General features: G+C 48.3%; 1 protein-coding gene across 1 annotated transcript in view; it reads left to right on the forward strand.

Moving 5' to 3' along the window:
• The window catches only part of TMOD1 (tropomodulin 1), an 83,684-nt gene that overhangs the window by 38,194 nt on the left and 18,362 nt on the right, over window positions 1-27,128 (forward strand). Inside the window, exons 3-8 of the mRNA XM_045081609.1 lie at window positions 1,146-1,302; window positions 8,088-8,207; window positions 16,808-16,897; window positions 17,825-17,955; window positions 19,620-19,727; window positions 24,972-25,115. Of these exons, the coding sequence (XP_044937544.1) occupies window positions 1,146-1,302; window positions 8,088-8,207; window positions 16,808-16,897; window positions 17,825-17,955; window positions 19,620-19,727; window positions 24,972-25,115 (750 nt within the window). The remainder of the gene's footprint in view (window positions 1-1,145; window positions 1,303-8,087; window positions 8,208-16,807; window positions 16,898-17,824; window positions 17,956-19,619; window positions 19,728-24,971; window positions 25,116-27,128) is intronic.

Genomic DNA, 27,128 nt, shown 5'->3' on the forward strand with positions numbered 1-27,128 from the left:
GCTATGCATTTTGATGGTACAGAGATTGGAGGTGGGAAGGCTCTCTAGCTTAGCTGGCTTGGGGGCTGCGGCAAGAAGTGGGGTGAGATTCTATTCCCCTCTGCCTTCCTGGTATCCTCCGCTCTCCCTGAGTGAAAGTGGGGTGGAGAGAGAGCAATGACTAGAAGTGAAGACTGCCCTCCTCCCCTGCATCTGAAGAAGGACCCTGGTTTTTGTTCTAGATCTATCCCCAAAACTCCTTGGGCAAATCTTTCCTTGCTCTGGGCCTCAGTTTCCTCTTGGAGGGCAGCTGTGTGCACTAGAAAATCTCTAAGCATCCTTGCAACCACAGACTTCTTTGAATCTCTAAGGCACAGGGAGGGCTGAGGTGAGGGAAGCCTACGTGACTCAGATCTACCCTGACTCTAGTCTGCTTCGGAGGCAAGCCCACACCTAGAAGACTAACCATGTTTGAAGAAGGAACACGGGGATTGGCTGATGCTATCTTTCTTGAGACACCCATCTCCAAGGGCGACGTTCAAAATATTTAACAGACAGAGTGGCCTGCGCATGGCCTGTCAGCAGGGTGGAAAGAAGCCGGGAGGGCTGGCCAGGGCTGCAGCCCGAAAGCACACCTCGTCCCATCACAGCTCTGCTGAGCCTTTCTCCGCTTGGTTATTGAGTCTCTTGCTTCTTGCCCCACTCTGCATTCAGGGACCTAACTCAAGGCCCTCAGGGCTGCTTCTCACCTCAGCCACTATAGGTACAATAGCTGTAATTATCCTGCATCCAAATGCCAACATAATTATATTTACATTCTTAGAGGGCCCCTTTACGCCAAGCCCTGTGTCAGCTTCCTCCTCACCCCCTTGCCTTCAGAATCATCGAAGGCTTAGAGACTCTAGACAATGACGACCTGGATCCTAGCCTAGCTATGGCCCTCATCTGGTGGGTGACCTTGGACAAATCCCTGCCCTTCCTGGGTGTCAGATCCCTCACATGGAAATGAGTGACCTGGATTGATTTGATGGGCTCTGAGGTTGCATGGGTCCAAGAAGAATTTGGGGAGAAATGCAAATCTTCAGCTGCTGACCACTCTCTTTCTCTTTATCTCACTCTCTCTCTCTCTCTCTCTCTGTCACCCGGCCCCACAACCTCCACTATAGAATGCACTGCTGCCTGCAGGCCTGAGGCAGAAGGATCAGACCACCAAGGCGCCCACGGGCCCCTTTAAAAGGGAGGAGCTCTTGGATCACTTGGAAAAGCAAGCAAAGGAGTTTAAAGACCGAGAAGATCTGGTCCCCTACACAGGGGAAAAGAGAGGTACTGAATACTGTTGCTCTTATAATTGCATCACTGTCAAGTGCCACCTGTATGCAGGCCCTGTGCTGAGCCATGTGTGACTGGGCCTCCTTGCCCTCATGCCTGCCCGGCCCAAATTCACAAACCCAACACCAAGGGCATCAACACATAATGTAGATTTCATTAAGTTTTGGGTAAACTAAGGAAAACGTGTTACATACCCAGACCAGCAAAACTTTCCCCTAAATCCCCTTTAGCCAGGGTGTCCTGATTGTTTTTCACACAAATGTAGACACCTTTGAAAATGAAAGTGAAAACTAGTAGTCATGACATCAGGACATAAGGCCTGTGCAAGGCCTGTGCTGTGCCAACTGGGAACAAGGTCACCTCCCTCTGCCCTCACTGTCCATGCCCATTCCCCAGTGCTTCTCTATTTGTCCTTCTAAGATTCTCTGCCCCAGCAGAAGTGATCTAGAAGACTGGGAAACAGAGAGTGTTCCCTGACTGTCCAACCCTTCCAGGACTACCCCTTATACTCCAAACCCTTCTGCTGTCCTCTTGGATTATGTTTACCTTGGCTCACCCCATTGCTGCCCCACACCCTCCTTCCTTTACTCACACATCCCAAGCTCTTTTCTATCTCAGGACCTTTGCACGTATTCCCTCTTCCTGGACCGCTGCTCCGGCTGTCTGACTCCATGCTGTCTTGTCTTCATGGCTAGCTCTTCCTCCCCTGTGTAAGAGGCTTAATGGTTAGAAACACAGCCTGGTTTACTAGCTGCATGAGCCTGAGCACATTTTTCAGTCTGCTGTGCCTCCATTTCTTCCTTTGTGAAATGGGGATGAAGAAGGTACTATTACCAGCCTTGTGAGGTTGTTATGAAGGTGGAGTTAAGATACCTGTAAAGCACTTAGCCAGGCATCTGGCCCATAGCACATGCTTTTAAGTCCTACCTATTACTATCCGTTTGCTCTCAACTGTGCTGTCTTCTCTTTTAGGGGAGCCTTTCCCATCCACCCCAGTGAGGACATGCAGTCCCTTCAGCTCGCCCTGGGTTCTGCTCCATCTCAGGAGCCTGCATATGTGTCTTTCAGAGTGATTTCCACTTTAACGTGTTCTCCTTATGTATCACTCATCTGTCCTACTGGCTGTAAGTCCCGCAAGGCCAGGGACTCAGGCTGGTCTTGCTCACCCAGCACCCCCAGCACCCAGCACAGGGCCTGGTGGTCTACAGCAGGGCTCATAGAGAGTTGTTGAATAAATGAGTTAAAGTTAAGTAAGTCCACAGGGAGTCTTGTGGGCTGCTTCTTCACACTGTAAGTCCCCCAGCTACAAGGACCACATCTGTCTGGCTCGTCGTGATATCTACACCTAATAAACACTAACACGTGGAAAGTACCTGATAAGCATTGGATTGAATGACACCGTTAATTCTGATCAATTACTTCATTGTGTAGTTGCTTGTTTGCAGTTTCCTCCATTCTCCCCGCCCCCCAGACTATAAATGTGCTGAGCCCAGAGTCCAAGTCTATAGCATTTGTCTCGGTGTCCCTGTTGTGTGATAAATAATCAAATAAAAAAGCAAGCAGGGGGGTGCCTCATGGGGAGGAGGTCGAGCCGTCACAAACCCTGGACTTGGAGCTTAGTTCAGATTTTACAGAAACTTGAGAAGTTCAGGCAAGCCCAAGGGGCATTTGGGTTACAGAATGTCTGGAGGATGGTGTGGCCTGAGGCATGCTGGGGAGGGTGCGGGAGAAGGAGGCCTTGACCATAAGGGCCGGGTGTGCCCGGCTGAGAGAGTGGGCATGAGAGGTTTTTGGGCGAGACACTTGTGCCACGAGGGGCGAGTCCCACGCAACAGACAAGGATAGAATCTCTGGATTTCGTGCAGCCTTATGGGGCCTCCTGTTGTCCCACTTGCACCTTTGAAAAATGGGGACACCGAGAGTCAGGAGCACACCTGGGTGGACTACGGGTTAGTCATCGCATGGCCCCATGGACCCGCCACCCTGCAAGGGAAGGAGCTGGACATGGCGGGTGGGGGTGGGAAATGGAATCTGGGCAGTACACAGGCCCATCCTGCTGCCCCTCCCGTGGAATGCTGGCCTGGCGTGGAGCCGGGAACAGCTCTCCAGACTCCTGGAGCCGGCCGGCCTTCATGAAAAACCATGCTGACCCAAGGAGGGCAGCTAGAACTTCTTTGTTTGCACATAGTGACCCGTCTCAGAGACTCACCATCATCACCACTACCACGAGCATCCTCATCAGAAAGTATTTATGTGATGACCGTTGGAGTCTTTACAGTTTGAATAAGTGAGGGTCTCAGCAGAGTGTTGAGGAAGGACACTGCTGGCTTGATGGGGCAGACTCAAGGCCATGGTGTCCAGCCCTCACTAAGCATCTCTTTACCCAGTGCCGGACCTAGAACTAGCCAAGGTTGAGGGGAAACAGCACCCCCGTCTCTGCAAGACCAAGGAGAATGCAATGGAGCCATAAACTGGCACGAAGTTCTAAGGAGTCTGGACTTTCATTCACTCTCGCTCAACTGGGAGATCAGAATAAAGCTTCATGCAGGATATTTTTAAGGCAGAATTATACTGAATTCTTCGTGCAGATTAGATTTGACTACACGTGTGGAGGAGAAAAGTAAAATAAGAGAGATTTAATCAAGGAAAAGCTTTAACTTTCTTTTGCTTAGCTATAGGGGTAGGCATTCTGGGCTGGTTGGGCATCTTCCTTGAGATTAGCAATCAAGACCTTCTCCAGTTTTTCATTCTGCCATCCCTGCATATTGTTTTTCAACAATATGTCCTTGTTATCGTGGTCCATATTGGCTGCTGAAACTCCAGCCATCATATCCACATTCCAAATAGTAAGATGAAGGAAAGGAGGAAGTCCAGACCCCCTCTTGTGTCTTAGAGCCACTGCCCCTGCTGGAGGCACCTGCCACAGGGGTGTAAGGAACCACAGGTCTGACACATTTATTGAAGGGCCAACCTACTCATTGCATCATTCATTTTTACAGCAGATTTTCTTTTTAACCATTTGTTCCCTTTGCATGTTTTGTCCTTTTCCAATTTCACCAGGTCTAGGCTCCCACTATTGCCCCACTTCTGGCAATTCTCAATCAATAACCAAAGTGAACTTTTTTTTAAAATTGAAGTAAAACAATAAAATTCACGTAACATAAAATTAACCATTGTAAAGTGAGCAATTCAGTGGCATTCAGTGCATCCGCAGTACTGTGCAACCCCCACTTCCATATAGATCCAAAACATTTTCATCACTCCAAGATAAAAACCCGTGCCCCATAAGCTGTTACTCCTCAGTCCCTGCTGTCCCCAGCCCCTGGCAACCACTCATCTGTTTCTGTGGCTTTATCTCTTCTGGATAATTCCTATGAATTAAATCATAAACTATGTGACTTTACATGCCTGGGTTCTTTCACTTAGCATGTTGTTTTTGGCACTCACTTGTTCCCTTCTGTGACTGAACAATATGACACAATTTGTTTATCCATTCATCTACTTACTGATGAACATTCTAGTTGTTTCCACCTTTTGGCTACTGAGATTAGTGTTACTATGAACATTCCTGTACACGTAGTTTTTTGAGTACCTGTTTTCAAGTCTTTGGGGCTTATAATCCCAGGAGTGGGATTCCTGGATCATGTGCTAATTCCGTGCTTGCACCACTTTACACAGTCACCAGCAATCAAAAACTTTCCAGTTTCTCCACATCTTTGTCAACATTTGTTATTCTCCATTTTGGTTTTTACTCTAGCCATCCTTGTAGGTGTGAAGTGGCATCTCACCGTGATTTTGATTTGCGTTTCCCTAATGCGGAGCATCTGTGCAGGTGCTTATTGGTCATAAGTATATCCTCTTTGAGGAAAAGTATCTTTTTTTATTAACACATAATATATTATTTGTTTCAGGGGTACAGGTCTGTGATTGATCTGTCTTACACAATTCACAGCATTCACCATAGCACATACCCTCCCCAATGTCCATAACACAGCTACCCCATCCCTCCAACCCCTCTTCTTTCCAGCAACCTTCAGTTTGTTTCCTGAGATTAAGAGTCTCTTATGGTTTGTCTCCCTCTCTGTTTCCTCTTGTTTCAATTTTCTCTCCTTCCCCCATGATCTTTTGCCTTATTTCTCAAATTCCTCATATCAGTGAGATCTTATGATAATTGTCTTTCTCTGATTGACTTACTTCACTTAGGATAATGCCCTCTAGTTCCATCCACATCACTGCAAAGGAAAGATTTTGGTGTTTTTTGATGGCTGCATAGTATTCCATTGTGTGTGTGTGTGTGTGTGTGTGTATGACATCTTTATCCGTTCCTCTGTTGATAGACATCTAGACTCTTTCCATGGTTTGGCTATTGTGGACATTGCTACTATGAACACTGGGGTACACGTGCCCCTTCAGATCACTACATTTGTATCTTTAGGGTAAATACCCAGTAGGGCAATTGCTGGATCATAGGGAAGCTCTATTTCCAACTTTTTGAGGAACCTCCATCCTGTTTTTCCAGAGTGGCTGCTTTTGAAGAAATATCTTTTAAGTTCTTTGTCCATTTTTAAATTGGGTTGTATTTCTTTTCATTGTTAAGTTGTAAAAAAAAATTTTTATACATATTCTGGATTCTAGACTGTATCAGATATGTGATTTCAGTATGTTGTCTTTTTACTTTCTCAATAATGTCCTTTGAGGGACAATAATGTTAAATTTGGATAAAATCCAGTTGACCAATTTTTAAATTTTTGTTGTCATATCTAAGAATATGTTGCAAAATCTAAAGTCATGAAGATTTTATGTGTAGATTATATGTTTTTCTTCTTCTAAGGGTTTTATAGTTTTTAACTATTATATTCAAGTCGATCCATTTTCAGTTCATTTTTTTGTATATGGTGTGAGATAGGGGTGCAGCTTCATCCTTTGTGTATGGATGTCCAGGCCCAGCACTTCTTTAAAAAAAAAAAACATACATTTTATTTGTTTGTTTGTTTGTTTTAGAGAGAGAGTGAATGAGAGAGTGCAGTGGGAGCAGCAGAGGGAGAGGCAGCGAGAATCTTATGCAGACTCCACACTGAGTGTGGAGCCTGACAAGGGACTTGATCTCATGACGCTGAGATCATGACCTGAGCCAAAACCAAGAATGAGATACTCAGCTGACTGAGCCACCCAGGCACCCCCGGTACTGCTTCTTGAAGAAACTATTCTTTCCCTCCTTGAATGGTCTTGGTACCCTGGTCAAAAATCAATTTTCCATGGATGTGTGGGTTTATTTCTGGACTCTCTATCCTATCCCATTGTCAATATGTCTATCCTTGTCAGTACCACACTGTTTAAATTTGCAGTAAGTTTTGATGTCAGCGAGTCCGAGCCCTCCAGGTTTGTTCCCTTTAAGATTATTTTGCCTTTCGGGGGACCCCTTGTGATTCCTTATTAATTTGAGAAATAGCTTTTCTATTTTTACAAAAAAAAAATAAGAAGAAGTGGGGTGGACATTGGAATTTTGGTAAAAGTTGCCTTGAATCTGGAGATTGCTTTGGGCAATATTGCCATCTGAATATTGTCTCCCAATCGACAAACTCAACTGGACCCCAGCCTGGAACTTCCTAGTCTTTTGCTCTGCTTTATTTTCCTCCACAATGCCTCAGGCCATGCGATATCTTTGCATGATTGTTTACTGTCTGTCTGCTTTCATTAAATCGTGAATGGATCAGTTCTCCCCCTCCCCTTGGCTGCTAGAAGGGTGCCTGGCACTTAGGAAGCACTCGGTAAATATCTAGTGCGATGAATGAATGAATGAATGAACGAACGATGAACGAATGCAGTTTTCGTACATGGAGTTACATTGTTCGTGCTCTTTTACAGACTTGCTTTTTCTCACTTTATATCCTGCTTGTCCTTCTTCGTAAGTGAACATCTCCATCATCCTTTATAATCGGTGTGAGAACACCATCGTGTAGACGTCCTGTAATTTCTTCAACAACCCCCTATCGGTGGTCAGCGCAGTGACCGTCCTTGTGCGCCTCTTTGCCCCCTTGTCCAGTCATGAGTCTGACACTTTAAAAATATAATGTCCCACGGGGCACCTGGGTGGCTCAGTGGGTTAAAGCCTCTGCCTTCGGCTCAGGTCATGATCTCAGGGTCCTGGGATCAGGCCTCACATCGGGCTCTCTGCTCAGCGGAGACCCTGCTTCCCACCCCCTCTCTGCCTGCCTCTCTGTCTACTTGTGATCAATCTCTCTCTCTCTGTCAAATAAATGAATAAAATATTAAAATATATATATATATATATATATATATATATATATATATATATATAATGTCCCATGAGGCAAGGATACATTTTTGCTCCCTATTCTTTTAATAATCTGAGTGTATTTAGAAATGTTTCTAAATTTTTCTCTCACATCCGAACCCTGGGTTAGGGTATCCCATAGCCTGACATTCAATTAAAGTTTTTTTTTTTTGTAGCTTTTACCTGCCTACAGGTTGTTTTGATTAGCAACGAGTGTTTTTCACTAAACACTCTAGTTGGACTAGAGCCTAGTTGGACCAAGATCGAAAGTGCTTATTTTCAAATGTGAGAGGTGCTTTGTTGGAGATCTTTGGTTCTTGTTCCTTGGGGAAGTTCGGCATTGGGTCCCCAGAGGGAGAAGCCTGAAGGGAACTGTCTCAGCCCTGAGGGACCCACAGTGCTCTGGGACAGTCCTCTTAGGGCCATCAGCAGAGTTTGCCCCAGCAGAGTCGCCTGCCCTGTAACAGGCACTCGTGTTTTGCAGGAAAGGTCTGGGTCCCCAAGCAGAAGCCAATGGATCCCGTGCTGGAAAGTGTGACCCTGGAGCCGGAGCTGGAAGAGGCTTTGGCAAATGCCTCAGATGCAGAACTCTGTGACATCGCAGGTAAGAGGCTTTCCCGAAGCTTCACCACATCTTCCACAAGAGTTTGACCTGCCTTTGCAGGGACTCTTAGATGGTTTATTGCAACATGAACACACTTTCCATTTCTAAAAAGGACTTGGGGAGACAGAATAATATTAACTATATTATTATTCTCCAGAATATTAAGACAGAAACCCAGGATCAAAAACCAAAGTGAAGAAAAGAGAAATAAAACCACTCAAACCTGTCACTTCACAGAGTCAGCTGTGGCTGCCATGAGAGCCCAGCCTGGAGCAATGGGAAGCCTCCCAGGGAGGGCTAGCATAGGTCCTCCACCAGCCGCAACACCAAATCCTGCCCAAGCCACTGGTGAAGAGTGAACAGAGGGGGACAGGCCGAGGGTGTGAAGGCCTGGAAGGGTTATGAAGGGCCCTTCCGAGGCTCAGAGATCAGGCTTTGAGGAGCTCGCCCCTCATCACGGATTTGTACAACACTGTCCATCGCAAAATGTGTTTCCATACAACCTTCACACTCAGCCCTTCATCTCCAGAAGGTGGCCTGCGATTCAGAGCCCTTTGCCACACTTGTCTCCTTATTATGGTCTAGTACCTGCCCTGTGTACCCTGAGTTCTGTCCCTGCTGAGGGTTGGACTCGGTCTGCAGCGAGCACCCCACACGCCCACTGTGGTAATCCTTCCTGGCCTGGAGGGTGGGAAGGGGCCTTTTCATTCTGCAAACTTGGGAGCTACTAACCACCAGCCCAGATAACGACAGGAGTGTGGATGGGGGGAGAAGAGACTCAGGGGACGTGGGAACGGGAGAGAAAGGGTAGAGTCAGCTGTGATCGTGGCTGTGACACTGAGGTTGGGGGAGGAGTCAGGAAGGTTCCAGATTTCTGGCTCCAGGAACTAAATGGATGGTGGTGCTATTAATGAAGGTGCGTATAGTAGTGTGCTTGGGCTGCCATACACAATACCACAGGTTAGATGGCTTAAACAACAGAAACTTGTTCTCTCACAGTTCTCATAAGACTAGAAGTCCAAGATATTGGTAGGTTTGTTTTTTTTCTGAGCCCTCTCTCCTTGACTTGCAGGTAGCCACAGGTCACTGTGTCCCTCTGTGCGTGTGTCTCCCCGTGTGCCTTCATACATCCTAATATTTTCTTATGAAGACACCCAGCAGATTGGATCAGGGCCCACCTTAACAGCCTTTTTAGAACTTACTTTACCTCTTTCAAGACCTTATCTCCCAAGTACAGTTGCAAATTCTAAAGTACTAGAGTTACCACTTCAACATGCAAATTTTGGAGGGACACATTTCAGCCCATAACAGTGGGAAACGAGCAGTTTAAGGGGAGGGACTGAGTTCTTTGTGGGATCTTTAAAGTTTGATGTGCCTGTGAGCCACCCTGGAGGGGACAGCTGGCCTTGAAAGTCTTCAGGAATACAGAGAGATCTGTGGTGTCAGCATTGTCAAGTTTCAGGCAGAAAGCCTGACACTCAGGTGGGTGCCTGGGGTTCTGGAGGCAAGTGCCCTGGCCAAGAGAGAGCCTGTGAGAGCCAGAGCATGGAAATGGGACAAAGCTAGTCGCAATGGGGGCCAGTTAGCCACACATGGCCCAGAAGTCAAAACGATGTGAAGACAGACTCAACCTGATGCAAGAGCTTGGAAGACAGAATGAAGGCTCGGGGTGGTGGGAGACCCAGAGCTGTGAGGCCACAGGGCTAGGGGACTTGGCTACCAAAGCTGTCTTCTGCCTGCTCACAGCCTCCGGCTTCTCGTGGGCGTTGTGCATGAGTCCTGGTGACATTCATGCTGGGGAGTGGGAAGGGGGTGGCCTCCCATCTGTAGTGGAACCATGAGGGGAGGGACAGTGAGAAGACACCATATGACGCGAAGTCGGCCTGGTGGTCAACGCCAGGCTGCAGGGACCCGAGGAGTGCGTGATAGGGTGAGCCAACATGCAGATTCTGAGTCCAAACCACCATTTTCCTCAGGAGGGAGAACATTTGGGAAAGGCCACAGGGCAGTGGTCTGCAGGGTGTCGGGGCTGAGAGAGAAAGGCCTTCATTTGGCCGTGGAGTACAGAAGCAGTGAGCCAAGAGCCACAAAAATCCTATTAGAGTCCTCCCGAGGCTCCCTTATTTCCAGCAAACCATCTCCATGGTTGGGGGTCCGCCCGACTTCTATTAACCCGGGCAGCTGGGGGCAGGCTGGGTGTCACTTGGGTCCAGCCTCTCCACTCAGACTTACCCTGGGGCTGTTTTCATCCCGGCCCTCCTCCTCTGATCACCCTCCGTGATGTCACTGCCCTCATTAGGCAGCTCAGAGGGATTATCGGATGACTCCCCAGTCAGAACCGCCAGTTCCTGGGCCAAAATAGAAGTGCAATATCGTGCTACGTTTCTGGGCTGGTTTCTTGAAACCATTTCCCTTTATTTTTGTTGGCGCGGCTAATCATTATTATCTGTTCATGAGACCGTACCCTTCCGTTGTCCGGAGAGGACAGGGGGGGCTGTAAGGCAACACCAGTATCAACTGGCTAACCTTGGGCGCCGGTCACTGTGAATCAGCCGTTTGAAGGGGTGGCAGGGGCTCCAGGGAAGGAGGGACGGAATATTTGCTGACCACCTCCTTATGGCCCAGGTGCCCTGGGAGTGGCTTCTAGTGCCTTGCTGCATTCCTTGACCACAACAATCCTAAGAAGTAAGGCTCACTGTTGTCCCTGTTTGATGGATGGAGGAAGGAGGCAGTGACATTGAATGCTTTGTGGGGCTTGAACATAGGCAGCTTCCCCAGAGGGCACACTTCTCCAGAGAGCACCAGCCACCACCATGCAGATGATGCCGTCCTCTGAGGGGACACAGAGGGTGGGCAAGAGGGGGTTCACCCCCACGCCCCATGGAGCCCAGTGGGGGGAGGGTGGGGCCACATTAGGAAAGTCTCTGTATGTCACAGGAAGGCATTGACCCGTTAGGATCCGTGGGGCCATGGGGACTGTTGGGAGAGGCCAGAAGAAAGCAGAGGCTTAGGCAAAGGTGGTGGTGTTTGGAGGACGGGGGGATGGAGGAGGCTGGCCCCAGGTAAGGTAAAGGGCTTAGGTAGAGCTGGATGGGGACTGTGTCTGAGGTGCAGCTGTCCTAGCACTGGACCCGAAGCCAAGAGGCCACAGGAGGTTGAGGCGGGAGCTTGCATGAGTGTCTGGTGTGGCAAGCCAGGGGTTCAGATCCCTTCTCAAGGATGGGGTTGCTGAAGCCATGAGTGTGGGTGACCCAACAGAGAAAGGAAAGTAAGGAGAAGAGGGCATACAGTCTGCGGGACATCTCTGGTGTTGGCGAAGTGGCTCCCAGGCAGAGCCTTCCATTAGCTTAGTTTAGGTTCCCTCATTGACATACTCGGCAACCATTTATCCAGTGTCGTCCCACTGTGCGCCTGGCTCCAGATGAGCCCTGATAGAGCAGCGTGCAGGGCGGCTAGTCCTTGCCCTCACAGAGCTGACGTTCAGCAAATACTTAGGCCAATAAGAAGTGACAAATGAGAGTGAGTGTCATCCCAAGAAAGGTCAGGGAGCAAGAAGGGAGCTGGGTTAGGTGCTGGGGCCGGGGGACATGAAGGTAGAGGCTGAAGCTGAGCCCCGAGGCAGAAGAGCAGGGGTGAGCTGGGGGGTGGTGAGAATGGGGGAGACATGTCCCAGGTTGGCACACAGCAGGAGCAAGGCTCTGAGCCACTTCGGGTGGCTTGCTTGGCACGCAGGCAGCAGGCTTGATGTCCAGCAGTGACAGGAAGATGTAGAGAGACACCCAGCAGATGTGTCATCCTGACTCGAGTGTGGCCTAGGGAAGGCAGAGCTGGGGACTCCCGTTTGTTCGTTTGTTTTCGTGTCTGTGCACCATTTGTGCCTGCATTCATTCGCACGCGGAGTCCACAGGTATCATCAAGCTACTGTGTGCTCGGTTGCATCAGATCCAGGCCCTGCCCTTGGGGGACCAGGAGGTGAGGAGGAAGACAGACCAGAAGCATATAAATTTTAACGTGAGAAGTGTGACCGCAGGGTAATGAGCAGAAGGGGCAAGCCCCTGACCGTGCTGAGTTCTTGGCTTGTGGCCTCGGCTTGTAATGCAGAGGCCACTGGGAGTCCGTGGCAAGCCCTTGGCATTATCAGTGCCCCCTCCTGCATCGGGAATGCGATCTTGACTCACCTTTAGGGAGGACCCTTCAGGTGCGGCAAGACTCCAAAGGGAATCGGCCTGGAAGAGTCTCTCCCTCCAGAAGGCCCAGTCCCCAGCCGCCCCCATGGGCAGTTGGTACCCCCAGCTCCTGTGATTCTCAGAGACAGTCTTGGCCGCCCACCCTGAGCGTCTGAGGTCCTCTCATATCCTTGGGCACTGGTTTTCCTCACATTCTGCCAGGGTCAGGGTGTGGCTTATCTAGGAGTAGTTGGACAGCACCCAAGTCCTGGGCCAAAGCTGGCTTCGCCCACCTGTTTCTGTGATGCAGGAAAACGCCTTCTCTCTGTCTGCCCAGGGCCGGCCAAGCAGTTGGCAGCTGGAGGGGCCCGGGATGTATGCTGTGATCTCTCTGCATCCTAAGTGGAATTACAAACCAAGTGAACCCTGCCAAGGCAGAAGAGGAAAGAGAACTCGATGTTCTTTTTCAGAGTTCAAAAATAGTCCTTTTTCAGTTTTGAGGAAGATCTGGTCTTAAAAAAAAAAAAAAAAGTCATGTTTCCCAGTGCTAAATTCAGCCGTGCCAATATCTACAAGGAATGAAGCGGCAGGCAATGTTGATGTGCTATTTTCCTCCATCATTCACTTGTGGCCACATGAGTGTGCAAAACCAAGCAAGGGGAGAGCCGTGATTAGGTGCCTGGGGCAGGCGGAAGGATTAGAGCCACCAAGCTCTGCTTTCTGCTCAGCAATGGAGATTTTGCATGGTGCATCCCCCCCAGCCCCCGCCCCAAGTACTTCCCCTCTCCTCTCTCCCTCCCTTCCTGGGGACTTTCCCTCTCTCTCTTTCTTTCTTCCCTCCCTCTCCCTTCCTTCCTTCCTTCCTTCCTCAAACCCTAACTTCTTCTGAACTGCAAATAGTTTCATTTCTTCTGAGAACTGCTATTGACATGTCTGGTGCCTCCCAGAATAGGCGTGTTTTCTGTCCTTGGAATTCTGGCATGGAGGGGACAGTTTACAACTTTGGAACTGCTAATGGCCTAGTTTGTGGAGGAGTTGATGGGAGGTCTCAGAAGCCAGGAGGGCCCTCACTGAGCAGGCTCTGACAAGCCATTTCCCTCTTGAGCCTGCTGGAAAACCAGAGGACCTGGCTGGGGGCTTGTTGTAAAAAATCAAATGGGATAAAAAGATGAGATGTTATACGTAACTAAGGAATTGTTGAACACTACATCAGAAACTAGCGATGTACTGTAGACTGGCTAACTGAACGTCATTTTTTATAAAAAAGAGAAGACGTTGCGTGACTACTAGGTGCTATGTGAGGGTAAGAGATTGGCATTCAAACATACTCCTTTTTTTAGGTGACAAGACTGGGGCCCAAAAAAGTGGAAATGTCCTGGACATTTTGGTGCCAAATGGGTGCCAAAGCCCAGCCTGGAGCCCAGGTCTCTTCCCTCTGTCCCCAGCCACTTCCTTGTACCCTTCCTGCCCCCCTTTCTGGACCATTATAGGAAGCTGGCACGAAGCCCAAAGGGCATTTTCCATCCCCTACCTCTCTATACCTCTCAGCAAGACCAGCCGGCCAATGATGTCACATCTTTGCTCTGATTCTTAGCAACCTTTCCGAATTTTTTTTCCAAACTGGGGTTCCAGCTGCAGCCCAGAACCACCATAAGCCACCACGTGCCACCAGCGCATTTGGGGATGGGAAAGAGCCAGCTCCAAAAGGTGGCTCCCGGTGAGCCACCTCCCCACCTCCCCAGCTGCTGACTCAGGCCATGGCCCTCACTGCCCACGTAGAAGCAGCCTAAATTAAAGCCTAGAGAGCTCTAAAAAATGCAGATGCCTCTCCCTATAAGTTCTCCGTGATGAACAGGAGAGTCTAATTTTAGCAGAGAAGATTCTTAGAATGTGAGAAACAGAAGGGCTTCGAGATCGGCTCATCCTGTGGTTCTCAGCCCCCACTGAGCATCAAAAATCATGCAAGGGAATTAAAAATATATCTGCAGAGATTCAGATCGGCTGGTCCAAGAGGAGCACCAATATTGTCTTGAAGCTGCGGGTGATTTGTATGTGCAGCTGGGGTAGAGAACCAAAGGGCTTATCTTGCTCTTCCTCACACAGAGGAGGCTGAAGTCCAGAGAGGGCTGGGGACCCGCCCCAGGCCACACAGAATCAGGAGTAGAGTCAGGATTAACTCGGGTCTCCTGACTCCTCACCAAGGACTCTCATGTAGTCTCTCTCACTAGAAATCATGTCTAATGAAATGCCCAGGGGAATTAAAACGGATCAGCAAATATTTACCAAACACTATACTCTGGAGGAGAAGGAAGAGAGACTATTCTTCCCCGACCTCTGGAAGCCCAAAGTCCAGTAGAGGAAGCACACATGCATCCAGCTACCTCTAACGCTGTGTGGTCCATGCTGGGATGGACAGCAGGTGCCGTGGGAGAACTAGAGAGGGAGAGAGAGGATTCCAGAAGCCTCCATGAGGGAAGAAGTGTTACCCTAAGTCCTAAAGGATGGGAAGGTAGAGTTGTTGGGTCAAATACACAAATACAGGATGCTCAGTTGGATCTGAATTTCAGATCAACAATGAATAATTTTTTAATATAAGTAGATCCCAAATATGGAATGGGACATACTTATACTAAAATATTATTCGTTGCTTATCTGAAATTCCAATTTAACTGAGTATCACGTATGTTCATTTGCTAAATCTAGTAACACTACTGGGGGCATTTTAGCAGCACACATGGCAGATGGAGGGAGACTCACCACTAGTAGAGGGGACGGTGTTGACAGAAGCGGGAGAATGTACTGAGCCGTGACCATTTGTGTCACTGGAGCAGAAACGGTGTGGGTGAGAGACAGTCCGTTGAAGCAGCTGGCCCATGGAGGGCTGGTGAAACCACGCTCCGGGGGCCACCTACCATCCTCTGACCTGGGTGGCTGCAAAGCCTCACGGTCACCACATCCTTTCCTCCCTCTGTAGTCCGTTCTGCACACACAGCCAGAGTGACGCTCCCAGAACCCGAGTCAGGACATCTCGGTCCCTGCCGAGGTCTCTAGTGGCTTCTCAGCTGCTCCTAGGGAAAGACACACAAACCCCTTACTGCAACCTAGAAGACCCTGCGGGATCGAAATGTGCCTGTTTGAATGAAATCTACTCCAGAGTGATATTGTGAGGCTTCGGGGTGGGGGTGGTGTCAGGCAGTTTCCCAGCTTGGCTACCCCCTGAGTCTACTTGGGGAGCCTTGAAAAAGGCAGAGGCTTGACCCCACCCCTAGAGATGGTGGTCTAATGGGTCTGGGGTAGGTCTGGGCTTCAGGTGTTTGAAAAGATGCCCCAGGGATTCCAATGTGCAGCTGAACTGAGAATCACTGACATTTACCGTATTCTCTGGCTCGCAGCAAGCGTGCAGTGAGTGGGAGGGTGGGGGAGGTCCACCATTCGTCCAGCTCAGCTCCGTCCACCTTCTGTTTCCCCTTCCTGCCCTAGGCTTCCACTCCCTGAGCTTGAGGGCTTTCCCACCCACCATTCCCTCTGCCGTCCAGAATGCCCCCCTCCCTTCTCTTGACTTGGCCGACACTACTCATCCCTCCTATCCCAAGTCCCTCCATTCAGTTCTCCCAGAGCAACTGAACTTTTCCTCTACAACATGTATACTCTGTGCTTATGTTTTCAATTGTGCAGGTACCTGCCTAGCATCTCCTTGCTGTTCCTTGCTGCACACACAGCCCCACTCCCTCCCAGCACCAACCCCGTTCTTCTTCCCCCTCCAGTGCCACCCCACCCAGAGCCAGGCATATGATGTGGGCACTCGATAAATGTTGAACAAACGAATGGATGAAAGCCCGGCTGAGCACAGGAGTAATGTGGTCAGATCTGCACTTCCAGAAGGATCTTTCTGGCTGCTCTGTAATGAATGCTGGTGGGGGGGAGGTAGGAAGAGACCAGGGCTAGGACAGCAGTGATTACACGGCTGTGATAACACAGCTGCAGAATGGCAGGGCCCCAGCCAGCACAGAGGAGACAGAATGGGAGGTGGGACAGATGAGAGACAGTGTTAGGAGGGTGGGGACTTAGGGCATGCCGTGCCACCGAGGGTCCACCCTGAGGGGTCAGGCAGGATGTCAAGACAGAAGGTGATCCCAAGGAAGGGGCAGTTGCTGGGAAGGACGAGTTCTATTTTGGCCAAGTTGGGCTGGAGGTACCGTGGGACACTGGGAGACACCGGGGAATCTGAGGCCGGGGCTGGAAAAGTCTCCGCTGGGTGTAGAGATCTGAACGTCACATAAATAGAGACGAAAGCAAAAATCAAGTAAAATTTAAAACCATGCAAGTGTTTCTTGCCATTTCCATGCACAAAAACGCCTGGGGTGTGGGACGTCCGTGGTCCGGAGGCTCTTCTGTGGGAGAGAGACGAGCCATGGCGTTTCCGTGTCCCTGCAGCTATCCTGGGCATGCACACGCTGATGAGCAACCAGCAGTACTACCAGGCCCTGGGCAGCAGCTCCATCGTGAACAAGGAGGGACTCAACAGTGAGTACACCGCCCTCATCCCCAGCTCAGTCCCCCTCCCCCCTCCCCGAGCAAAAACACCCCGGAAGTGAAGGCGTCCGCAGCTTCTTGCTTCCTCTGCCCACTCATGTTCTTTGGCTCATTGCAGACATTTTAAAATTTTGACGTAGCCAAATCTATCCACCTTTTCCTTCACCTTCTCTGGGATTTGTGTCTTGCTTGTGCAGGACATCTCCGTCCTCATGTGGCAAAAATGTCCTCCTGCAGTGTCTCCTGAGAGTGTTCGCGGTTCGCCTCTCGTATCCCACTTCTTACTCCGCCTGGGTCTGTGTCTGGGTGCGGTGTGAGAGGAGATCAAACGGTCACTTTTCATGCCTCTCCCACGGGGACAACACTGTTGTTTGCAAAATCCATCCCTCCACTGCTGGCCTGGGACTCCGTCACGATCATGAATTTCTACACGTCCACACGTGTCTGTCTTCTGGGGCCTCTTTTGTTCCTCAACTCCCCTTGTCCTTTCCTGGGACCATACTGTATTGTTCTTCCTGCTCCCCTGCATCATCCCTAGCTGGCCTTTTGACCCCCCCAAATCAGTGAGGGTACCAGAAGAATACTGGCCCTCTCTCTGGAAAGCTTATACGTTTCTCTCATGTTCAGGCTTCATTTTATCCTCACAAGAGTCCACTGAGGTAAAGCGTCTGTCTGACACCTTACAGAGGAGGACACAGAGGGTCAGAGGGTTTCAGTCATTCACCCCGGGCATGTAGGCCTCAAAGGCGGAGTCCAAGCAGGGCGCGGTCAGCGCTTCTCCCCGCCTCTGCTGGCGCCCCAGAATGTGCGGCCTTTTCCTAGGGTTGAACTCTGCTGCTGCTTCCTTCCAGAGAATCCTGTGGAGGGAGAGGCTCCCTGTGTTCCTGTGAGCCACCTCTCTTCTGTCCGTCCCTCTAGGCGTGATCAAACCCACACAATACAAACCTGTACCTGATGAAGAGCCAAATTCAACAGATGTAGAGGAAACCCTGGAGCGGATAAAGAACAATGACCCCAAACTTGAGGAGGTTAACCTCAACAACATCCGGGTAAAGTCCTTTTGATTTCGCTTCACCTGGGGCAGGTAGGAGGAGCCCATGTGCGGGCCCAGGCTTGGCTATACGGAGAGAACAGGGACCTGTTTGGGTTCTGGGCGCTTCCGGATCAGGAAGGGGGCAAAACCTCTCAAAGGCCTGGGCGGTGTAAGCAAACACATCCTATGGCCCTGGTTTCTTCAGGCCCTGGTGTTCACCATGGGCCAACACACCTTTGATTCTGGAAACCTGTCTTGTTATTCGAAACACTGAGAACTTCTCTGAGCTAAAATCATAAGTCAGATACCTGACTGCCGGGGATCCCAAGGCTAGGAAAAGCCCGCACCCAGCGGGTGAATGGGGTCCCACAGCCCTGGGAGGGGCCGGCCCTGAACCATCCGCACGCCATCGTCCATGTGGTCAGCCTCATTCTGCAGCCCTGGCAAGGAGCTGTCGGCCCCTGTGTCCAGCCTGACCAGATGGCACCTGTGTGACCATCAAGGGCAGAGGAGGGTCCGATGGACAAGCATCTGACCCTGGACGGGCTGCAGGAGGAATTTAGGAGCAGAACCAGCTGCCTGCCCACCTGCTTAGCCCGGAGCCCAGCAGGATTAGTTCTGGGAGGGTGTGGGGGTAAGATAAGAAGTGGGCCCCTGCCCCTGCTCCCCAGCTCCTCTTTCCTTTCTTCTCCATTTTCTTTTAAGTGGCTGCCAGCCCCACAGCCTAATCTGATTAGAAACCTGCGCCCGCAGTGTTCTCCTCCACCTGGCCTCTCCAGGCTCTGCTCCCACGGGGAGCTAACATGACACTCTGAAATGAGAGATCCTGCAAACACAGCCAGGTTTTCTCCCGGGTGCCTCCATTGTCTGCCGTGTGCCCAGTGGGAGGCCCTGGCACAGCTCAGAACTCTGTACCCTGGCAGTGAACCCTGGCTCAGAGTGGTGCAGGGGTGTGGAACCCGGCCGTGGCTGTGCACCTTCACCATGGGCCCACAGGCTCGTCCCTCTCCAGGCCTCAGTTTCCCTTCCGCACGTGAGAAATTTGGACCAGATCAGTGGTTTTCCCCTGAGAAGATTAAGAAATCTATGCCAAAGCCCCCCCACCCCCACCCCCCGGGATTCTGAATTTATTGGTCTGGTCCAGACGCATGCATCAGCAGTTTACAAAAGTTCCCCAGGAGCCTCTGCTGTGCGGTACAGCTGAGACCTGGCAGGACAGATGTCTCCTAGGGATCATCTAGGGCAGTGTCCAGACCCCAACTCATTTTCCAAAAACAGGCGTAGAGAGAGAGGAGACTTTGCCCAATGTTTCAGAGAGTCAGAAACATTGCCAGTTGTCCAGGCAGAGGCCGAGGCCCTGCCCACTCCACACCCCAGTCCTGAGCCCCCAGCACAGCACTCCTTTGCATTCTTTGCCTTGGTTTTTCCTTCTCTGGTCTCCACCTGCACAGGGTCCTCCCTGAAATTGTCAGGGATGGTTTTCTGTCAATCTGTTTACCTGAAAGTTCTCTCCAGATCTCAGCCTTTTGGGGCAAAGCAGGAACTCTTTGCCTATTCAGCAATCTGATGAGAGACCTACTAGAAATCAGGCTGCATGTGTGAGAGGGTCACTGCCCCATCTGTCTTCCCAGCCTAACCCTGGTCGGGGCTGCTCCTCACCGCCTGCCTCTCTCTCTGCAGAATATCCCCATTCCCACTCTCAAGGCCTATGCCGAAGCCCTGAAAGAGAACACATATGTGAAGAAGTTCAGCATCGTGGGAACACGGAGCAATGACCCCGTGGCACATGTATGTACATTTCAGTTCCACTGCATTGAAACTGGGGGGCTAGAAACAGCAGGATGGATGCTTGTGGCCCCAGGACTGGCTGAACCCCACTGAGGAAGAACCCTGTGTGGTATGATGAAAGGCAACGGCCAGGAGCCAGGAGACGATGTGAACACAAGCGCCATTATCCAGGCAACATCTGTGCATTATGCTAGTTAACATCCACAGTCACCCCGATCTCAGGGATGTAGGTCTCCCCACTTTGCAGACAAAGAACCCGGGGTGCAGGGAGTTCAGGCATTACTCTTTGTCCAAAGTTGCACAGCATGTGAGAAGTGGAACTAAGATTTAGATGCAAGTCATGTTGGTTCTAAAGCAGATCTGTCCCCACTTAGCACACCGCGTTGGATAAGTACCCGCCCCTCCCTGGGCTTCAGTCCCTCTATATCCAAAATCATGGTCTTACTCAGTGGGTCCTGAAGACCAATTTTATTTGTTTCTTTTTGCCCAAGTCATAAAGATATTGCTGATCAAATTAAATGGTATTTATTATAAAGTAGCCAACAATTCTTTTTTTTCTTTTCTGTTAAATATTCAAACATATTTATTGAGAGTCTGTCTGTGTCCAGCACCGAATTAGAATATAACGGTGACCGACAGTCATAGCTTCCACTTTCTTTTTTTTTTTTTTTTTTTTTTACTTTTTAATTTATTATTTACCTGAGAGAGAGAGAGAGAGTGCACAAGCAGGGAGAGCAAGCAGCAGTCAGAGGGAGAGGGAAAAGCAGGCTCTCCACTGGGCAGGGAACCCAACATGGGGGTCGATCCCTGGACCCTGAGATAATGACTTGAGCCAAAGGTAGATGCTTAACCAACTGAGCCACCGAAGTGCCCCTATAGCTCTCACTTTCATGAATATAATGGTCCATTTGGCCATGCAGACACCTAAAGCCTGACAGTATAGTATGATTATTACAACACTAATAGCAGGTTAAAAGTGCAAGAATTAGCTTACCAAGGATGGCAGTTAATCATTTAGTAGCAGTTTGTTAATATCCACAAAATAACCTGTAGGAATTTTGACTGGGGTTGCATTGAACTTATAGATCAAGGAGGGAAGAACTGATATCTTGACAGTATTGAGTCTTCTTATCCATGAACATGGAATATCTATTTTTTTAAAAGAATTTATTTATTTATTTGACAGATAGAGAGCACACATAGACAGAGCAGCAGGAAGAGAGAGAGGGAGAAGCAGGCTTTCCACTGAGCAGGGAGCCGGATGTGGGTCTTGGTCCCAGGACCCTGGGATCATGACCTGAGCCGAAGGCAGTTGCTTAACCAACTGAGCCACACAGGCACCCTGGAATATCTATTTATTTAGTTCTTTGATTTTTATACATCAGAGTTTTATAGCTTTTCTCATATAGATCTTCTACATATTTTGTTAGCTCTAGACCTAAGTATTTCACTTTTGAGGGTACTAATGTAACTGGTGTGATGTTTTAAACTTCCTATTCCACTTGTTCCTTCCTAGAATATAGGAAAGTGGTTAATTTTTATATGTCAGTCTTATATTGTACTATCCTGCTATAATCATTGATTAGTTCCAGGAGGGTTTTTTTTTTTTTTGATCAGTTCTTTCAGATTTTCTACAAAGACAATCATATCAGCTGCAAACAGTTTTATTTCTTCCTTCAATATTATATATATATATATATATATATATATATATATATATATATATATATATATTTGATTTATACATTTGATTTCCTTTTCCTGCCTATTGCATTAGCTAGAACTTCTATTCTGATGTTCAAAAGGAGTGGTGAGTGGGTTCATCCTTGCCTTGTACCAATCTTAGTAATAACATTTCGAATCTTATCATTAAGCATGATGTTAACTGTAGGTTTCTTGTCGATATTCTTTACCAAGTTGAGGAAGTTCCCATCTATTTCTAATCTACCGAGAGTTTTTATTATGAATGGGTGTTGGATTTTGTCAAATGCTTTTTCTGTATCTATTGTTACAATCATGTGACTTTTCTTTTTTATCCTGTTGTTGTGATGGTTTACATTAATTGATTTTCAAATGTTGAGCAAGCCTTGCATACCTGGGATAAATCTCACTGGTCACAGTGTATAACCTTTTTATACATTGTTAAATTCCAGTTGCTATATTTTTGAGGATTTTTGCATCTATGCTCATGAGAGATATTGGTCTGTAGTTTTCCTGTAATGTCTTTGTTTTGGTATTAGGATAACAGTGGCCTCATAGAATGAGTTAGGAAGTATTCCCTCTGCTTCCATTCTCCGAAAGAGATTGTAGAGAACTAGTATCATTTCTTCCTTAAATATTTGATAGAATTCACTGTGTGGGCCTGGTGATTTCTGTTTTGGGAGGTTATTAATTATTGATTCTATTTATTTAATAGGTATAGGCCTACTCAGATTATCTATTTCTTCTTACGTGAGCTTTGACAAATTGTATCTTTCAAGGAATTAGTCCATTTCATCAAGGTTATCAAATCTGTGGACATAAGAGTTGTTTACAATTTTCCTTTGTTATCTTCTCAATTCCCATGGGATCTGTAGTAATGGGCCTCTTTCATTTCTGATATTAGTAATTTGTCTCTCTTCTCTCTCTCTTTTCTTAGCCTGGCTTAAGGCTTAACGGTTTTATTGATCTTTTCAAAGAATCAACCTTTCACTTCACTGATTTTTTTCTATTCATCTGTTTTCTGCTTCATTGATTTCTATTCTAATTATTATTTATTTTCTTCTGCTTACTTTGGATTATTTTGGTCTTCTCAAACTTTTCTAAAATGGAAACTTGGATTATTGAATTTAGATTTTTTTAAATCTATGCATTCAATACTGGACATTTCCCTCTAAGTTCTATTTCCACTGCATCCCACAAATTTTAATAAGGTATGTTTTCATTTATTTCTCTTAAGGTTTCTTTTTTGCTCTACATGTTATTTAGAAATGTGTTCTTTAATCACCAAGCAATATTTGTAGATTTTCAAAGTTATCTTTCTGTTACTGATTTCTAGCTCAAGGCCACAGAGCTCTGAGAGCCGATGTTGTATGATTTTGTTTCTTTTAAATTTGTTAAGGTCATTCCATGGCCCAGAATGTGATCAATCTTGTGACTGTTCCATGTGAACTTGAGAAGAACGTGTATTCTGCTGTTGTAGGATAAAGTAGCATTTAAGTGTCACTTCTATCCAGTTGATTGATGGCATTGTTGAGTTCAATTACATCCTTTTTTTTTTTTAAAGATTTTATTTACTTATTTGAAAGACAGAGATCACAAGGAGGCAAAGAGGCAGGCAGAGAGAGAGGGAGGAAGCAGGCTCCCTGCCAAGCAGAGAGCCCGATGCGGGGCTCGATCCCAGGACCCTGGGATCATGACCTGAGCCAAAGGCAAAGACTTAACCCACTGAGCCACCCAGGCACCCCGAGTTCAATTACATCCTTACTGATTTTCAGCCTTCTGGATCTTTCCATCCCTGATATAGGGCTATTAAATCTCCAACTCTAGCAGCGATTCATCTTTCTCCTTGCAGTTCTATCAGCTTTTGCCCCTTATAGCTTGACCCTCTGTTGTTGGGCATCTCTACATTAAGGATTGTTATGTCTTCTTGGAGAACTGACCCCTTTGCCATTCTGTAATGCCCTTCTTTATCCTTAACAACTTTTCTGGCTTTGAAGTCTATTGAGTAGCAATCGATTCTTTTAAAAAATTAATTTTTAATTGAAGTAAAATTAATGCTATAATAGTTTCAGGTGTTCAATATAACGATTCAATGTTTCTCTTCATCTCCCAGTGCTCTTCAGGATAAGTGTTCTTTTGATTCCCCCTTATCCATTTCACCCATCCTCCCACCCACCTCCCCTCTGGCAACCACCAGTTCTCTGTATTTAAGAGTCTATTTTCCTGTGTGTCTCTTTTTCCCCTTTGTTCATTTGTTTCTTAAATTCTACAGAAAAGTGAAAAGTTCTGTGAGCGCCCCCACTCCCTGAACCAGCTCCTCTCCCTGTACCCCCATTCCTCTACCATGATCCAGGAAAGAGCGGACACCTGGCATGACAGGGTCTCCGGGACCTGCTCAGCCACCAGCTGGTCCACTTGCATTGGTCTGGGGCACTGGCCTATCGGTTATTAAATATTTTGATTATCAGACCTGGACAGGTCTTCTCTGGGGAGCAAGAGAGATGCTGTGGAAAGAACACAGCCTGTGGCGCTCTCCTCAGGGGTGTCCAACAACCTCAGGGTCTGAGAGAAAGCCGGCATGCCATCCTGGGGGCACCTGGAAGCAGGGGGAGGAGGGAAGGATGATTTCAACAAGGAAGGCTTTCTGGGAGTTGAGCTTGTACAGGGTTTCAGCAAGCAGGGATCGTGGGAAGGACGTTCCTGGCTCAGAGAGTCATTTCAGACAACCAGGGCCCACTGATGGCACATCCTGGGCCACCAGCTGCTGGTGTCCCCTTTCCTCCATGACACATCGTTTCCACCAACTGCTAATTACCTCATTTCCTTCAGAGGCTCTGATTGTCATCTACACCCCATTGGCTGAATTCCTCTGAAACGTGCTGGGGGCCACCTGAGCTCCTCTCCTCCCATTTGCCCTGGTCACTTGCCCAGTGGGGTGGTTTCCCGGGCGTCCTTCTGTGCTCTCTGCTGCTCAGATGAAGAGAACAATGACTCCATGGAATCTCAACAGGGAAATAGAAGTAACAAGTGGAGGATACATAAGGAGGTTGGGACTCCTTTAGTCACTCAGTGAACTATGACCGAGAACCTGCTGTGTGCTGAGCACATGGGCACCCTGGGATGAATAAGATGCATTTTCATCGCACCAAGAGTAGAGAGTCTGATGGCAGACACAACACCAGTATAAAAACAACTCTGAACAGAGGAATACAAGTTCCATGAGGGAGATTATGGATAAATTCTACAAAGTGCAAGAGATCAGGCCTCAGTTAGCTGGATGATGCAGGCTAAGGAATGTAGAACTCTCCAGTTAGAGTTTTGGGAGCCATGACACACTGGAGGGGAGGAGAGACACGGGAGTTGTGCTTTGTGAAGGGGGTTGTAGAGATTGTCTTGCCTGGTCCCTGGCTCGAGCAGCATGAGTGTACGAGGAACTCTTACTCCCAGCAAGGCCCTCTCGGTACTTTAGGTTCTACCCTAGAGGGTCTCCAGCCTTGCTCATGGTGACTCACAGATACCCTTGTTTTTCTCCCGTGCTTCAAGGCCCTTGCTGAGATGCTCAAGGTCAATAAGGCATTGAAGACGCTGAACGTGGAATCCAACTTCATTTCCGGAGCTGGGATCCTGCGCCTGGTGGAAGCTCTTCCATACAACACTTCTCTAGTGGAACTGAAAATCGATAACCAGGTTAGATGCACAAAGGTCTCTTTGTGTCCTTCCCTGCCGGATGCTCATGGTTCTACCCTTGCCCTTGTACTGAGGGATGGCTAGATGCTGCTGGACGGCACAGATCCAGGGCCCAGCTTCAAGGCACCCCAAAGGACATTGGTCCCTACCCGCCACCATGCTCATCTTCCTTCTTCATCATGCCCTTTAAGTGCTCTGCCAGCTTCTGCTTGTATACCCCTAGTGATGGGAGCTCACTCCTTTCCCAGATCACCCCTCCAGTTCTTAGTGAGAATATCCCTCCCCATATCCAGTTGAAATCAGCTTCCTGCAAGTCATGTTTATTGGGCTTAATTCTCTTCTCTGCTGCACGTGGGACTCATCTGGGGCACAGATATTATAAACCACTAGAGTCTTCCCCACCAGGCTAACTATCCCTGTTTTCTTCAAACACTTCCCCCACCCCACTCAGTGGGCTTCTGAGTCAGTCTCATTATCGTCACGTTTATTCTCTGGGCAAATACTAGTTTGACTTTCACCTTATGGGGTTACCATTTCTCTGTAGCTTCTGGGGTTCAATCATTTATTATCAGGGAAGCTCTTCCAGCTCTGACTTTCTAAGATGATGCTGGCTACAATATCTTACATGTCGCCTGTGTTAAGGGTCTCTGGTGGGTTGGGTTCTGTGTGATGCACCTTACACACATCTCTGACCTGCCCGACTACCCTGCAGGATGTGGGTATTATCTGACTCAGTCTGCAGAAGAGAAGCAGCCAGACAGGCTAAGACTTTCTCAGCACCAGTCACTTAGCACTTTGGGAAGTAGAATTCGAATTCAGGTCTCTGTGACTCCAGAGACCAAACTCTTTCCATGACACCACATTGCTTTTGATATTAAAATGCTTTCTTCTTTAGGGGCTCTGGATAGGGAACTTTTTATTTTCCTACCTGACAATGTTTGCCAGATGGTCGTATAAATACGTGCATGGGAAAAAAAAAAAAAGATGGGAAGGAAATATAACAAAAGTATAAACAGCAATATATCCCTGAATGAGATCCTTATTGTAAATTATCACACACATATGGAAAAGTGCACAAAACTTCAGTGGGCAGCTTAATGAATCATGGTGGGCACGTGCCCCTGTGCGAGTCCAGGACTAAAGCATTACCAGGCTCCCAAAGACTGGTCAACCCTTCCCAACTCTAACCCCTTGATAACCCTCTACTTGTGCACCTCCACGTCTTCACTCTTGGTTCTCTCCTTCTAGAATGTCCTCTCCTGCCCCTACTCCTTCTCAGCCTGGAGAATCCCTCCTCTACCTTCTAGGTTCAGTTGAATCCTCTCCCCAAGTGGTGTTCTAAGACCTGCTTGCCAGAGCTGATTGTAGGCATCTCTCCACACTCCACCTCAGTGATGGCACACTGGTAACTTGAAATCACTCCTGGTGGGACACATTTACACTATGGAAATTGACAAACACTACAAATCAACTTTTTTTTTGGGGGGGGGAGGCTGCCTATCCCTACTTTCTCCCATTAGCTTACCTTAGAGCCTCTAACCCTCTCCCCAGAGAGAGTTAAGTGATCCCCACCATCTTCTCCTAGCACTTCGGCTTCCCATGAGCTTCTCAGAAGCTGGTGCTGTATTTGAGCCATCTCTTTATTTCAGTGCCCAGCTCAGAACTTGGCCCATCAGTGGTGCTTGGTAAGCAGGGCTGCCCTGGGTGGTTGTGTATGCTGTTCACTGCACAGGAGACGAGGGGCAAAATCCAACCCACACCTTACTCTCCAAGCCTTGGTATGGGGCCTGGTTCAACCAGAGAAGGTACTTTTTTCTAATTCATATAAAGAGCAGCAGCCCTGTCATGTGAATTTGCTACACTGGACTCCTACATCTCTCGAATGCCAATGGCTGCTGTTGCATTACCCATTCCCAGCCCCTCCCCATTCCTTCTCTTTCTGCCACTGCTGATCCTGCTTTATTGCAGGCAAGAGAGGCAGAGCCACTGGAACAAAGGCATGCAGCAGGCTTA

Source organism: Mustela putorius, unplaced genomic scaffold (genome assembly GCF_011764305.1).
Source record: "Mustela putorius furo isolate JIRA1106 unplaced genomic scaffold, ASM1176430v1.1 tig00000580_pilon_pilon_pilon, whole genome shotgun sequence".
NCBI lineage: Eukaryota > Metazoa > Chordata > Mammalia > Carnivora > Mustelidae > Mustela > Mustela putorius.